General features: G+C 39.1%; 1 protein-coding gene and 1 long non-coding RNA gene across 2 annotated transcripts; both read left to right on the top strand.

Moving 5' to 3' along the window:
* The first annotated feature begins 255 nt into the window (after window positions 1–255).
* On the top strand, window positions 256–10672 carry LOC131217504 (uncharacterized). Its single transcript, XR_009157264.1, has 2 exons — window positions 256–392; window positions 10366–10672. It is a non-coding gene; the product is annotated as an uncharacterized LOC131217504 (long non-coding RNA).
* A 25-nt stretch (window positions 10673–10697) lies between these two features.
* On the top strand, window positions 10698–16306 carry LOC131217502 (uncharacterized). The gene is made up of 2 exons (XM_058212440.1): window positions 10698–10831; window positions 15790–16306. The coding sequence occupies exon 2, from the start codon at window positions 15794–15796 to the stop codon at window positions 16226–16228; it is 435 nt and encodes a 144-aa protein (XP_058068423.1). The 5' UTR covers window positions 10698–10831; window positions 15790–15793; the 3' UTR covers window positions 16229–16306.
* The last annotated feature ends 395 nt before the right edge of the window (window positions 16307–16701 follow it).

Here is a 16701-nt window from a genome sequence, read left to right as displayed (position 1 = left end):
CACCTTCCAAGCAACATAAAAATCAATAAAAAAAAATAGAGTATTTGTTTCATATACATATCTTTCTTGCCACTAGCCACACTTCGTTAAGTCATTTCATCAAACACTTGGTGAGCCACATCAATATCAAAGTAACCGAGTCACTGAACTGGTTCAATTCGAGTCAAGTTTTCGTAATTTACTTAAGAACGAGTGGTATTTTGGAATCGTCGTTCTAGCTTAACTTCCACCGCATTCCAATCCCATCTCCGGACAGAAGGCTGGAGAGAGGTCCAATGGCGATATCTATTCCGACCAAGTTCAATCTCCACTCCCTCCCATCCCTTTGTTCTATGAAGAGGCGCACTTTAAGGAGTGCGTACTGCGCAACCCTCCCACAATCCCAAGAACAGGTACTCTATATAACAAACCATTTTCTCATCTATAATTACAAAATGTTGCCACGATATATGTTTTATATTTCTCTGTCTCTATTGTCTTTGATTTGAAACCATTATCTTATGCAAAGCATACATACATATAAACACATAGACACATGCATGGATGTTTTGCTCAAATGGGTTTTTTTTTCTACCATAATTTTTAGTGGAAATTCATGAAATTAAGGCATTGGTGACACGAGTATTGGAATTTCCTATCCATGGCAAACTCGCAGGTCAATCCATACAGTCTTAGTTACTGGGGGATATTGCAGATGGAGCATGGTTCTAAAATCATCATTAGTGAACAAAGCTAACCATTTAATTGGTGGTTACCAAATGGATAGTTTAAAAATTAAATGACCTGTGGTTCAGATTCAGTTAGTAAATTAAGATGGCTAAGATTCTTCAGCAAGTGTGAATTTTGTTGGAATATTTAGTTGAATTAAATAGACTATTAAAAATCGAGAACCAAAAAAGGAAAATAAATTTTGAGAAAGAAGAACTTATTGAATTGAGTCGAGGCGTGACTGAGTCACTCGGCTTGAAATCGAATTTGCTCCCCTTGGACAGCGTCCCAAGTGCAACAGGTTTCCAGAGCAATCGACCTCCAGGATACAACGACTATGACCCGGTCCCAGCGGTGCACTCACTGTACACGGGCTCGAACCACTTGCAGTTTAATCCGAAAGTGCTGAGTTGACTCAGCGATGAACTCAGTAGAAAAATGCTTAAAACCGAATATCAGAGAGCGTTTTATAAGAGAAGAATTTTTTTTTTTCGTATTTGAAACTGGAATCGGTTGTCTTTATATAGACTCCGAAGTGGTGCATAAGCACCCTTTATAAAAGGTTAGGTCCGTTGGGTTTAAACCCAACAGGTGCGACCAACCGGAAGGGACGCATCTCTCTGGTTTAAAACGAAAAAGCGCAAATGCGAGTATACTCCCGCACATACAGTCCTGCGAGTACCCATACACACACCCACGCGAGTACACACACACCGCACCCGCGCCAGCGCCCAGCCCAGCCCGTCCCGTCCCGTCCCGTCCCGTCGCGTCGCGCACGCGGACACGGACGCGGACGCGGACACGGACACGGACACGGACTCGGACTCGGACTCGGCTCGGCTCGGCACGGCACGGCACGGCTCCGCTCGGCTCGGCCCGCGCGCGCGCGCGTGTGGTCAATGGCATAGATTAGAGCTATTGGCATAGCCCCCCCCACAGGACCAAATTCACATGCCCCCTGAAAGGGGCTCAAGCCCTAAGCAAAAAGACTATCTTATATACAAGATAGTTTACCTTTTCAAATCTGATGTGGGACAAAACCCACAACTCAAAAGTACTACAACTTTTCAAAATTAGAGGGAAATTACCGAAAATTTGAAAATTCAAATTTTAATGCTATTTTAAAACAAAATACAACAATCCCCCACATGTTTTAAAATAAAACCCTTTCGGATTAAAGCGTAATAGTTGTGCAATGGTGTCGGTGTCACCATAAACTTGAACCGACATTGGAGTAAGCAAGACAGGTCTACAGGAATCAGGTGACACCATAGTCTTGAACCTGAATCTTTTTAATGTAGATCGCAAGTACATGCCACTCACACAACTCTTCCTCTGCAAGTAATTCTGCGGTTCGGTGCGTTTCGGCCATACACCATTACTTGGATTTCATGAGTGCTCTAGAGAATTTGCCTAAATTCTCATAGGAAGCGGCCTCCACCTCCACACCCATATAGGTGAATTCCATCAAGTGTATGCAGCAACTGTATACACCACCAAATATATGGCTATGGATTCATTAAGAGTTCTAACAACTCATCCTTCTGCGTTGCTGCTCGCACTGTACACCATAGAAGGGGCTCATACAACTCAGTGCAATCGTCTACCTCGTGTCTTGTTGTTTACCCATTGAACCTATCTCATGGGATCTCCACTTGTATAGGTTGGGTTGCCGACACTGGCAGCTCATATATTAGGCTCAGCCCCATTCCCTTCGATGTATCATTGACTAACCTTTTAGATAGTCCTTTAGTCAGAGGATCTGCTAGATTCTTTTCTGACCTCACAAAGTCAATAGATATGACTCCATCACGCAACATATGTTTCACTATGTTGTGTCTGAGTCTAATATGCCTGCTCTTTCCATTATATATTTTACTCTTTGCTTTCGCTATAGCTGCTTGACAGTCACAATGCATAGATACGGCCGATACAGGCTTTGGCCACAATGGTATATCAGCTAAGAGATTTCTAAGCCACTCGGCTTCTGTTCCAGCCTTTTCTAAGGCAATAAACTCGGATTCTATAGTAGACCGAGCGATACATGTCTGCTTGGTAGACTTCCAAGAGACTGCTCCTCCACCTAAAGTGAAGATATATCCACTTGTGGATTTTGTCTCATCTGAATCACTAATCCAATTAGCATCACTGTATACTTCTAATACAGCAGGAAAACCATTATAATGTAAACCATAGGCTATATTACCTTTTAGGTATCTCAAAATCCTAGACAAAGCATTCCAATGCTCTTTTCCAGGGTTATGTGTATATCTACTTAGCCTACCTACTGCAAAAGCAATGTCTAGTCTAGTGCAGTTTGTTAGATACATAAGGCTACCAATTATTCTGGAATACTCCAATTGAGACACACTATTTTCTGTATTCTTCATGAGAGTCACACTATAATCATAAGGAGTACTGACAGGTAAACAGTCAAAATGGTTAAACTTTCTCAATATCTTCTCAATGTAATGAGATTGAGATAATATAATAACATCATTTTTCCTGGTTACTTCAATACCCAAGATTACACTAGCCTCTCCTAAGTCTTTCATGTCAAACTTAGATGACAAGAATTTCTTAGTTGTATTAACTAATTTAATATTAGTTCCAAAAATAAGCATGTCATCAACATAAAGGCATATAATAACATAATCATTTTCAAAAATTTTACTATATACACATCTATCTACATCATTTATATGATAACCATTTGATTTTAAAATACTATCAAATTTTTCATGCCATTGTTTAGGAGCCTGTTTTAAACCATATAATGATTTAATTAGTCTACATACTTTATTTTCTTTTCCTGATATCTTATAACCCTCAGGTTGTTCCATATATATTTCTTCTTCTAAGTCTCCATTTAGGAAAGCTGTCTTAACATTCATCTGGTGTACCACCGGTTTATATATGGAGGCTATCGCTATTAAGACCCTAATAGTTGTAATTCTAGTTACAGGAGAGTAAGTATCAAAGTAATCTATTCCTTCTTTTTGTTTAAAGCCTTTCGCTACCAACCTAGCCTTAAACTTATCAATAGTCCCATCTGGTTTTAGTTTCTTTCTAAACACCCATTTACAATCTATTGGTTTATTTCCAGGTGGTAAGTCTACAATTTCCCAAGTGTTATTAGATATAATAGATTCTAACTCATCATTTATTGCTTCCTTCCAAAAGGTTGCATTTGGAGAGTTAATTGCTTCTATATAGGTTGTAGGATCATCTTCTACTAAGAAAGTGAAAAAACCATCTCTTAGGTTAGTTTCTCTTTTGACCCTAGTACTTTTTCTTGGTTGTATCTCTTCTACTACTTTCTCGTATGCATTTTTACTAGTAGATGCAATATCTGATTCATTGACTTCCTTTATTCCTATAGATTTAGATTTCATAGGGAATATGTTCTCAAAGAACTCTGCATCCCTAGCTTCTATAATTGTATTAGGATCTAGAATATTATCCTTAGTTTTTAAAACTAGAAACCTATAGGCCGCACTATTTTGTGCGTAACCTATAAATACACAGTCGGTCGTTTTATAACCTAACTTTCTTTTCTTAGTTTCAGGTAATCCTACTTTAGTAAGACATCCCCACACTTTAATATATTTATAACTAGGAACATGATTCTTCCATAGTTCATATGGTGTTTGTTTAGAAGATTTAGAAGGAATCCTATTTAGAATATAACAAGCAGATAGAATTGCTTCTCCCCACATATTTGAGGGTAAGCCTGAACTATTTAACATAGCATTCATCATCTCTTTTAGAGTTCTATTCTTACGTTCTGCTATTCCATTCTGTTCTGGTGTATAAGGAGCTGTAGTTTCGTGAACTATTCCATTCTTTTCACATAATTCTCTAAATTGAGAAGATTCATATTCACCTCCTCTATCTGTTCTAAGTTTTTTAATTTTTATATTTAACTGATTTTCAACTTTAATTTTATATTTAGAAAAAACATCTAAAGCTTCATCTTTGTTCCTTAACAGATAGACTCTAGTGAACCTAGAGTAATCATCTACAAAAGTTATATAGTATCTTTTTCTACCTCTAGACATGTGATTTCTAAAATCACCTAAGTCACTGTGTATTAACTCTAATAGAACAGATGATCTTTCTATTTGTTTAAAGGGTTTTTTAATGAATTTTGATTCGACACATGTTTCACATTTGTCAAATTCTTCATTAGATATATTAGATAATAAACCTAATCTTTTCATTTTCTTCAAAGATGCTATATTCACATGACCTAATCTACTATGCCATAGATAAAAAGGTTCAACGATATAAACAGAACTGAATGTCTTCTTATTATTATCATTGGATACATTTATAATGAATAAACCATCGCTACAGTACCCCTTACCAACAAAAGTTCCATTCTTAGTCATTACAAGCTTATCTGAATCAAATACTAACTTAACACCAGCCTTATTGAGGAGTGAACCAGAGACCAAGTTTCTTCTAATGTCGGGCACATGTAGGACATCATGCAATATTAGAGTCTTTCCAGAAGTGAGTTTCAGAAGTATTTTCCCTTTTCCTACAACTGGAGACGTTCTAGCATTACCCATGAACACCTGTTCATCATCTCCTGATACTTGGTAGGAGGTAAACATGCTACGATCCTTGCACACGTGCCTAGTTGCACCAGTGTCTAGTACCCACTCCAAGTTGTTTACAAGGAAGACTTCTGACACCACAGCTACTATCATGTCAGACTCATTGCCTGTTTCTGTAAGATTAGCTTGCGGCTTATCTTTGTTTTTCTTAAGCCTGCAGGTTTTGACATGATGCTCAGGCTTTCCACAGTTGTAGCAGTTTTCCTTTTTTCTTGAATTGATTGTTTACATTCTTCTTTTTGAGCCTGCATTCATTTGCATAATGTCCAGGTTTGCCACAGTTATGACAGTTGCCATTTTTCTTATTATTTGCTCGACTTGATTCCACAAGATTCGCCTTTGAATCTATCTCATTTTTATTTTCTTTTTGGTCCCTGATTCTATTGGCCTCCTCTATTCGTATGTGTACGATAGTGGTTTCCAAAGAAACACCATTCTTTTTATGTTTCATTCTATTCTTATATTATTTCTAGGAGGGCGGTAATTTTTCTATTAGTGCTCCTAATAGAAACACTTCATCTAACTTAATTCCTTCTGTCGATAGTTCGTGAACTAGACTTTGAAAATCGTGAATCTAATTTGTGACAGGTTTATCATCTGTCATTTCATAATGAAGAAAATTAGCAATTGCATGTTTCTTAGAGTCCGCATCTTCTAATATGTATTTCTTTTCCAAAGCAGTCCATATGTCTTTAGTAGACACGTAAGAAGCATACCCGTCATATAGTTCATTGGATAAAGAGTTTAGAATATAATTTTTATAATTATTTTCATCTGTTACTTCAGTTTGATTTGCTGGATCTATAGTAAATGGTTCAGATAAAATGTATGAAACTTTAAAGGTGGTCAGTGTAAACATCAATGTCTGTTTCCACCGTTTAAAGCATTGTCCAGCGAACGGTTCGATTTTGGCTAACTCAGCAGAAGCATTTACTGTTACTGTGGCCATAGTCTATGTAATTCAACAATTTCGATTTCAAGATTGTTGGAATATTTGATTGAATTAAATAGACTATTAAAATCGAGAACCAAAAAAGGAAAATAAAATTTTAAGAAAGAAGAACTTATTGAATTGAGTCGAGGCGTGACTGAGTCACTCGGCTTGAAATCGAATTTGCTCCCCTTGGACAGCGTCCCAAGTGCAACAAGTTTCCAGAGCAATCGACCTCCAGGATACAACAACTATGACCCAGTCCCAGCGGTGCACTCACTGTACACGGGCTCGAACCACTTGCAGTTTAATCCGAAAGTGCTGAGTTGACTCAGTGAACTCAGAAAAATGCTTAAAACCGAATATCCGAGAGCGTTTTATAAGAGAAGAATTTTTTTTTTTTTTTGAAACTGGAATCGGTTGTCTTTATATAGACTCAAGTGGTGCATAAGCACCCTTTATAAAAGGTTAGGTCAGTTGGGTTTAAACCCAAGCAGTGCGACCAACCTGGAAGGGACGATCTCTCGGTTTAAAACAAAAAACGCAAATGCGAGTATACTCCCGCACATACCGATCCTGCGAGTACCCATACACACACCCACGCGAGTACACACACACCGCACCGGCACCCGCGCCCACGCCCACGCCCAGCCCAACGCGGACACGGACACAGACTCGGACTCGGACTCGGACTCGGCTTGGCTCGGCGCGTGCGCGCTCGCGTGTGTGGTCAATGGCATAGATTAGAGCTATTGGCATAGCGCCCCCCCCCCACAGGACCAAATTTACATGCCCCCTGAAAGGGGCTCAAGCCCTAGGCAAAAAGACTATCTTATATACAAGATAGTTTACCTTTTCAAATCCGATGTGGGACAAAACCCACAACTCAAAAGTACTACAACTTTTCAAAATTGGAGAGAAATTACCGAAAATTTGAAAATTCAAATTTTAATGCTATTTTAAAACAAAATACAACAAATTTTGGTCTCTACTTGATCCACGATGGGGCAGATGATTTGGATGGTCAAGATTGACAAATTGTGACAAATGGTCTCTGAGACAATCTTTCCATTGGGATGCTTTTGATGAGGGAATGCGGGATCGAGAGGATGTGGGAGGAGTTTGGATGAAATAGTGCTTAGCCCTATCACATCCAATCTCTAAATTCGGAAATCTAAATTCCAAAAACAAAAAAAAAACAAAAAAATAATTGAAAGAGGGAAATTTGAGGGAAAACCGGGTGTAATGGTTGCCCACAAGTGGGCCCCATGGGCCCATATCCAACACTATCACCATAATCTACGCATTATCCCCATCTTCAAAGAGGTATTATTCAGTGCACCGGCCCAAACTTTGCTTGCTAGATGCTTGGGTTCAATTTGTACAAGTGGGGCCCATGGTTTTAGTGATCCAAACCATTGATATGATGGCACTCACTATGATTTTTGGGAGCTACATGAAGTTATGGACTATCAAAGAGTAATTATATCTTGAAAGTATCACAGCTTACAAAGGAAATTGGTAATAGGGAGGCCACGACATCATTAGTTACCTAGTGGCATTGGAAATATTTCTTAGAAAGAATGACAAGCTTTGAGGCACCAAGCCAATCATCATTTCTCATCTTCTTGTTGGTTTTTGCCTCCATATTGTCAATCAGTCTATTCCAACCATCCAATCTTGATCCAACTGGCTCCCCATCCCTGCAACACAAGAGAGTTGACACATAGAGATCGTCTTCCTTCACTTTAAATAATAATAATAATAATAATGAATTGGGTAGTTGGAATGCACTGATTGACAAAGACTGAAAATGGCTCTAGTAAGGATGGGAAGAAGCCCTGGATGACTTGGATTGAGGTGGTGAGAAGGGATATGAAGGTGTGTTCACTTATGGGGGATAAGGCCTTAGATGCTAATAGTTGGCAAAATAGGATTTGTAAAGCTGACCCTAAATAGTTGGGATGTGGCTGTGATGATGATGATGATGATGATGATAATGAATTGAGTACTACTTATTCTTCTTCTCTCTAGAGCCATAGATTAATCAACTTCATTAAGAAGAAGGAACAAAATTAAAAAGAAAAACTATACAAGAGTCAAAACAGACACGACTACGAGTGATCAACTAAGAAAGACGAAAAGCAGCTCCTGTGGAGCTTTCAATGGTGACCATGTCGCCATGAATTTATCTGTGTGTTGGTCTGCCTCAATTCACTTGGTACTCTGTGTAGGCCATGTCAGCTTCAGAGAGCCAAGCCATTGATTTTCTAGAAGCAATGCTTCCCAATTGGAAAAGAAGCTTCTTGTTGCTAATCTCCAAGAACCAGCTGGGCACCATGAAGATTGCATTATGGTTCCATGGGATGATCATTTTAAAAAAGAAGAAGTGACCCTTTAAGTGCTTTCAGCAAATGCAGTCTGTGGGTACGGGATCAGTACTGGCAGTAGCTATTTGATGAAAAATGTACAATGCCAATAGGCAATACACAAGCTGAGCAAGCTGTTAAAATGCGGTGATGAGACCAAAGCAGACAGATGTCTTCCGAAATTTATCTCACCCATTGATAATGATGCATTGACTGTCACTTTCTCTCTCATGTATATGATCTGTTTAATTCTGATATCATGTATTCTATCTATTGCAGCTCCTGAGATCATGTATTCTATCTATTGCAGCTCCTGATTCATATAGCCTATCATCTGTTCCTGATACTATCAATTCTTTTCTCAAAACTACTATTAGAAGATTCTTATCATAAATAAACTCAACTTTTTTTAGTTCGTAATCTGTTACCAGAGGGATGGGATTTAGAAACTCGGGACTTGTTTCAGATTTGACGAGGACTACACTCCGAGACTACTAAAAACTCGATTAAGTACTTGGTTGAGTCTTGTATCTTCGGCGTGGATTATATTGTCCCAAACCTCATTCTCTGAAAGGATTTGCCCTTGTTTGGTCAAATTGTGGGCTCTCTGACATGGTCGGAATCACTTGCCTATGGTCATTTCCTATTTTCAGTGCCGAACGGATTTAACAAGGCACAAAGTTGGCCCCATTTGAAGGTTCATCCAACTATCTTCCAATGAGTCCAAGGTTATGCAATTCCACCATCATTGGAGTGAGTTATGGCCAGGTTATAGAAAAAGTGTTAGGGCATGATATGATTTAGGGTGTTCTGGTCATTAGTATTAGTTATGTTAAGAATGAATGGTTAATCAAGGACTTGGATTGAAGAGAGGGGTTCTTAGGATTTTTAAAGACCAAATGATTTCTAAGGGATTATATGGGGTCTAATAATAGAATTTTATTGACTTTGAGATATATCTTATTGTCTGTGGATTCAGGCTTGGTTTGTGGATTCAAATTGTTTATCCCCTTGTTGATCTCATGCTCTTGTATCTTTATGTAAAGAACTCTTGATCGTGTTCTTCGGAGGCATTCACTCTGTAAGAATTTGTGGATTTGAATTTGCATCACTCGCATAGAACATTAAATTATGAGGAGTGCTAATTCCAGATTCCTTATCTTCAGTTTCCCAACACAAATGCACCATATGCGCCAACATGGCACATGTGTGAAAGATCCTCGCCGTTCATAGTGTGATCCCCGTGATCCTCATGTCATATCCTAACAATCAGGTCCTCCCACTCATAATTTAGCAACACATGCACGTCTAATGCTGACCATGGTTTTCATTTTTTCTAACCGTGGATTTCTTAATGTGTGTGTGGCCCTCCTCTTAAATGGACCTGCTGGAATTTTGGTCTAAGGAACATCCACCCTGTGGACCATCCTATGACTGTCCCATGTCCAGCAGAATGTGCCATGTTGGCAGTTGGCACATGCTTACTGACGAATCAAGAACATAACTGCTTTGACATCATTGGTTCCTGTACAACATTCACAAAGAATATCAAGATTGCATTTAGAACTGTGCAGTTAAGCTTTTGAATCCGTAGAACTTAATTGGGTCCAAATTTCAAAAAAATAAAAAACAAAAAACAAAAAACAAAAAATAAAAGTATCAGTCGAAGTTGATCCCTGTTTACTTGAACTGGAGACATCATTTTTAATGGTTTTTTTTTTTTTTTTTTCAGTATTTCATAAATGAGGAAGTGATCCTAAAATTGCAGTTGCATTCCCTTCAACTTCACTTACAAACATCGTTGCAATTTGGAGCACAGACCCTCAGTGAGAATGCTTGGAAATAAGAATGTGATTGATTTTGACTGTATTGGATGTATATCACAATTCAATTTGATACTGCAACCAAACACTTTACTATGAGGCAAATTTGTTCTCTGTTTACTGGAACCGGAGATTATTCTTTAGCAGATGAACTTTGAGAATTTGTATAAATAACTTGAGTTCTATTTCGTCTTTTAAACCATTATATAGGACCAATGATCTAGTTTTCTCGATTTTTGAATTAAGGATGTAGGAATTATGTGTGAGCCCTGTGGTGGCAAAGGATGGTTAGTTTGTGATTTTTGTAACGGTCAGAAGACAAACGTGAAGGCTGAAAACAAACGGATTTATCGCCGTTGTCCGTCTTGCAGAGCTGTAAGTCCCTTTCAATTTTGGAAGCTTAGGAAATTTTTAGTTAAGATGATGATTTTTTTTTCTTGGATTTTTGCAAGCACATTGGTTTGATTATACATTTCATGAAAGATTTCAATACAAGTTCACCATGAGTCCTATATTGCATGCAGATTGGATATGTATTGTGCACAAAATGCAAAGTATTCAAATGTGTCACATTCCCAAACTACAATGATGGTGAACTATGACTATTGGCAGCTTCCATTCCTTCTTATTTATTTATTTATTTTTCTTTGTACTAAAAACTCTCATATGTGAGGGAATTTTCTTCAAAGCTAACAGCAAGTGTATCATAGAATATATTAAGTTCCTATGAAGAGGAAAGCTAAGTGAATGGCCTATGTTGTTTTGCTGTTGTAATTGGAGTAGATAGCTACCGAAAAGCAAAATGACAATCTCTATTCTTAATTTTTAAAAAAATAAAAATGATGGGTTTTATTAAGTATGGTTTGTTAATAAATATTTGCCAATGTGCAAACGCTGTGATTAGTGAAAATTTACAGTAAGGTTCTGATATTTTTTTCCTTTGTTTTGAGTTTTTTTTTTTTCCCTCTGAAACTATCACAGGTCTTTTCATGAAACTATGATTTTGATTCAACTCTTGGAGGCTCACATAATACATATTGAGTTTGCCATTAGAAACATACATGCTGTGAAGTGGTTTGCCACAATACATCCCAAAGTATGCTTATAGGATATGGCGCCATTGGATTTGGGGTTATTTTTAAATGATTTAAAACTGTTATATATGATGTGCCTCACCACAGATTTTGCAGATGCCCCAAAAAAGAAACTCTCATATTTGGATATTTCAACCCTTTGATCATTTGATTCTTTCCTTCTGAATATGGACCATCTCCTTAAATAGTTGTTTTGTGGCCATTGATTAAAAGTTTAGAATCATCCAATCTTGAAGATTCTTTTAGGCAGCAACCATCAGCCATGTGTTTTATCATATCAATGGTTTGGATCACTGAATCCTTATCCTACGTCCAATGATGGTATCCTCAAAGTATCCTATAAAAGTACACTGGAACATACTATAGCAAACCTCTACTGTAAAATAGTTTATATCATTATTTGAACCGTTGGTGAGTTGACTTGTGATGCAGGACAATTAACCGCTTCCTCTAAAAGCCCGAACTGTTTGAGCATGGTGAATCAATCCCTTTATCTCATAGCCCAGGTCCCACATCTCATGGGTTAGGACCTCGGCCGAACCTCCCTCGTGAGCCCCAAATCACATGGGTATTGCCTCACATGAGCCACTTGAATCACACGGGTGGGGCCCGCCTCTCACGTACCACCAGCCTCACACGGGCCGCCCACCCCCAGTGTGCCCCTACATCCCACAAGCCAAGTAACCCCACTTGAGCTCGGGGTGAAAATGCCCCTACATTAACTTGAGACTCAGCCAAGTTGACTTGGATTGGCAAAAAGATTGAGTGATTCATTCCATGGATCGTTCCTATTCAAACTCGGCCGAGTTCAGTTCTGCATTGACTCGAATCTACCGAGTTTTGAAAAATTGACTTGAGTCAATTTCTTTAAAAGCAAATTGCTAAAATCAAGAGCTATCTTTGGTATGGCCATAGAGGTAAGTTTTTCCCCCCTTTAATAAATCTTTCAAATTTTATTTTTATTTTCAATTTTTTATATATTAATATCCTTAATGAATTTTACATCTTTTTATTTGCAAATCACAATCTTCTGCTCATCTCCTCCTTTCAAAATCATAATTTTCTCTTTTGTTGTAAGCGCATTTCCTTATCTCACAGCATTCAAAGCTAGACCATTAATAGGATTGAGATTCAACACAAAACTATACTTCTTTAAAGAATATTTATGCAAAATCAATAAATACGAATTGAGCATCACTTGTGCTTCCAATGTGGATTTGCTTATAATGAATTTTCATAAAGCCTACACCTGCCTCCCATGTACTAAAGAACACCTTCTGTGGCTAAGGGGACCACACATTGGCCACCTCTCCTATGTAAAAAAATAAAGGTGTAAGCTTTTTAATAACCCTTGATTGGTATGGGGAACTGTTCTTAATACAAAATTGTACTTCTAATGTTAGATTTGAACTGTTTGTCAGGTTGGCCTTCATGTCTATATTCATGTGGTGTAAAAATCAAAACTACGAGACGGTTCCATTCTTCCAACCACAATTTGTTTATTTGTTTTTCTTATTCATGTCTAAAGTATTTGTTGGGAGGGCTCTGAAAGTAGATAGGATTATCCCATCAGTGTGACTTTCGAGCCATGGAATTTCCACAGTAAAGGCCCACCTAATAGATATTTGTAGTCTAAATCCATGTATATTATATGGTATGCATGGCTCAGTGGTAGATGCTGTGTGTTTCAACACTGAAGTCCTGGGTTCAAATGCTTATCTGGGGTGGGTGTGTGTAAGGTTTATATATATATACCATATGTATTGCTTGGTTCACATACACTCAAACGAGAAATAGATCGCATTAACCATTTTACTAAATGACATTTTCTTTAGAAACGCATTTCAACGATCCAAACTTGAATGCTTCTAGCCTTTGATCTTTTTCACTGTCTACTTAAAACGGTTGTTTTGTGGGCCACTAATCTAATGCTTACGATCTTCCAGTCCTGAAGGTTTTCGAAGCGTGCGTACGCTGTCAGCTGTATAGCTCATCAGATCAACGTTTTGGATTACACAAAATGGCCCCAAATCCAACATCGATAGTCTCGTAGCAAAACCTCATCAAAAGTAATGGACAGACAGACGTCACTCATGTGGCCCACCTACTGATTCAACCGTCTTATCTCTCTTCACGCTACAAAATCGACAGCGAGGAGGCATCCGGATGAATGGCTGGATCTCTCACACGCGTTGAACTGGGAAATCCGAATCGCAACACTCGCCCTCAGATTTCTCTATCATTATTCGGTTTTCACAAATAAACCCCTAACTTTTGCCATATTGCGAAAAGAAACCCCTCATGAAGCATATTTACGAAATACCCCTTACCTGTTGCCGTATATGGGCAAACCAACTTTAAATTTCAACCATAGAAACGTTCAACAATCAAGAGTAAATAATGGCCGTCCAAAGCCGTCCTTCATTATATTTGAATGAATCTCTCTCTCTCTCTCTCTGGGTGCCAACAGCAGCACTGGCATTGAGCGCCGACAGCCACACTGCCATCATGCATCAACCCCACCAGGGAGAGATAAAAGAGAGGATTTGTGTGGGAGAATGAGGTGGTGAGGGAAAAAGAGGTGTAACAAAGGAGCAAATACGACCTTTTTACCAAATCCCCCCAATTGTGGCCCATTGTTAGTTTTCTAATTACAACTATAAATGGGTGATGATTATTCACTCTTTTAATTGCATAATGACATCACTTATATTTGATTGCAATGATGACTTTGCTGCCTCCTTTGTTTAATTTCATAATCAAAATAAAAATGATAATTTTATAATTTGAAAATGTAACGATTACTTGCACCTTTTACAAATGTATTTGGTTCTTAATCCACGAGTTAAATTTTTTATTTAAACAAATGGCTAAATAATAATAATAATAATAATAATAATAATAATAATGGCTCATTTACTTTCAATTTCATAGAAAATTGGAATACCAAACAGCCAAAGTAACTACGGGAGTAGGAATTTTACCTAATGGTGGCAAAAGGTACGGGTATTATGCAAATACACACAAGTAGGGGTTTATATGAAGAAAAAGAAAGCCTTTAATACTTCCCACCCCTGCATAGAGCTGGGCATCTAGTCCAGTCAGACCGAGTTAGGGCTGACCGGACTCGATCTGGTTTTGAAATAGGCCTAGTCCGAATTTGACTTGACTCAGTACCGAGTCCAGCATACCTGAACCAATCCGAATCTGGGTATGGCCTGGACTAATCCGAACCGTGTCCGACCCGGTAAAAAGTACCGAGTCGGTTCAAGAGTCCGACCCGGTAAAAAGTACCGAGTCGGTTCAAGAGTCCGACCCAGTAAAAAGTTCCGAGTCGGTTCGAGTTGGCACCAATTCAGATCAAGAAATAAGAGGGAGAGGAGAGGAGAGGGAGGAGGACGGCGGTGAATCTGGTGATGGCAGTGGGTGGCTGCCGAGCTTTGGAAGAAGAGGGTGGGAGGGAATGGAGAGGAGAGAGAGGAGGGTGGTGATAGTGGTGGGTGGTTGTCAGGCAAGAGTAAGAGGATGAGGGAGGATTGGTTCAGGTCCGTGTATACTGTTATCAGAGATAACCGAATCGGAATTGAGCCGGTTTTGGATTGAGTCAGTCTAACAGGATTGAGTTTCAGATCGAGTCAAGTCAGATTACTGGTAACTCGAACTCGACTCGGTTTGAGCAAACTCACCCATTCGGTTGGCATCGAATCGGATCCGTAGGAGTCGGACGAGTCCCAGTTAGGCCAGTCGAATCGGTTGGTGCTCAGCCCTACCCCTGCATGGATAGGAGTTAACTGATACCCTGTCACACAGACGGTATGACGCTTGACAGGCAGACCGAGAAATTGTACACGCTACTTGATTGCGGAAATAGGACCATTGGATATTTTCTATTTTAACCGTCCAATAAATGTCCAGCAATCCGATAGCCAAATAATCAAATTAGCTTCATTTTCTTTTACTGATGATACATCTGCACTCGGTACCATAATTTGGACAGTTTAATCTGAGTACTTGTATGCCACGTGTGCAATTTTCAAATGCCTGCGTATCATTCATCACACTCTGCCAGAGTACCAAACTTTTTTCTGTACATAGAAAGAGCAATGAGAGCAGCCCTCGGTCTCCTCGTTTCCCTATCTTCTTCCAAAACGCCCAAAACCCTATACAGGGTTTTTCTTTACCCTTTATTCAAAAGAAAACCCCAAATCTTGAGAAACCGCCGCTTTGATTTTCCTCCAGAGAAATGGAAAAGCCGAAAACGCCAGAAACAGCAGCAACACTTGAGTCGAAAGAAAAAGGCCCCCAAAAAATGAGAAAACCCCCAACACCTGAAGAGTTGATATCCTACTACGAATCCCAAGGCATGGACTCCAAGGCAGCATCTATCAAGGTCATCCAAGACCTGCAGGGGATCCTCCTCAGGGCAATCGGGTCTAACGCCAGAGGTAAAACGGCCAATCCCATGGCCGAGATGTCACGGAAGCTCGACACCGTCAACACCCGCCTCGCCATTCTGGAGATGAAGTTGGATACCAAGCCCGGCTATTTGGATTCTCTGACGATTGGTGTCGCTGCCGGAGCCACGCTTAAAGGGATTGGGAGCGTTTTTCCTCATGTCGTTGGCGCCTTTGGCCAGATTTGGAATGCTGTTAGGAGTAGCAGCAATGCAAGGCCTTGAAATCTCTCTCTTTCTCTCTCAGCTTTGCAGCTTTGTGAGTGAGGAAGAAAAGAAAGAAAGAAAAAACTATTTTCCTTATCTCTTTTTTTGTTTTTTTTGTTTTTTGTTTTTTTTTTTCAATTTTAATTGTTGAGTAGATTTGTTTTTCCGAGCTACAATCCTGTATGAATTCTTCATATCCATGCAGTTAAAAAATGGCATTCTTATAACTTGATCTAAGCTGTCCAATTTATGGGCTCACCTCAGACGGTTCACTTCAACCAACCATCGTGATGAGACTGGGTGATTGTTTGACATAAGATGGACGGGTGAAATGAAATAAGTGAACCCACTGGAGAAGAGAAACCAGTGTAGAATGCACATGGTCTTGAGATGACCATGACCGGATCATCGCAGCCGTACAGGATCATCCTGGCGAGGTGGATATTGAGGCCATGGAAAATTCACAGGTGGAGCCCACCTATACAATTCTC

Source organism: Magnolia sinica, chromosome 10, assembly GCF_029962835.1.
Source record: "Magnolia sinica isolate HGM2019 chromosome 10, MsV1, whole genome shotgun sequence".
In the NCBI taxonomy this organism is placed as follows: domain Eukaryota; kingdom Viridiplantae; phylum Streptophyta; class Magnoliopsida; order Magnoliales; family Magnoliaceae; genus Magnolia; species Magnolia sinica.
This window is presented reverse-complemented; position numbering and strand designations above follow the sequence as displayed.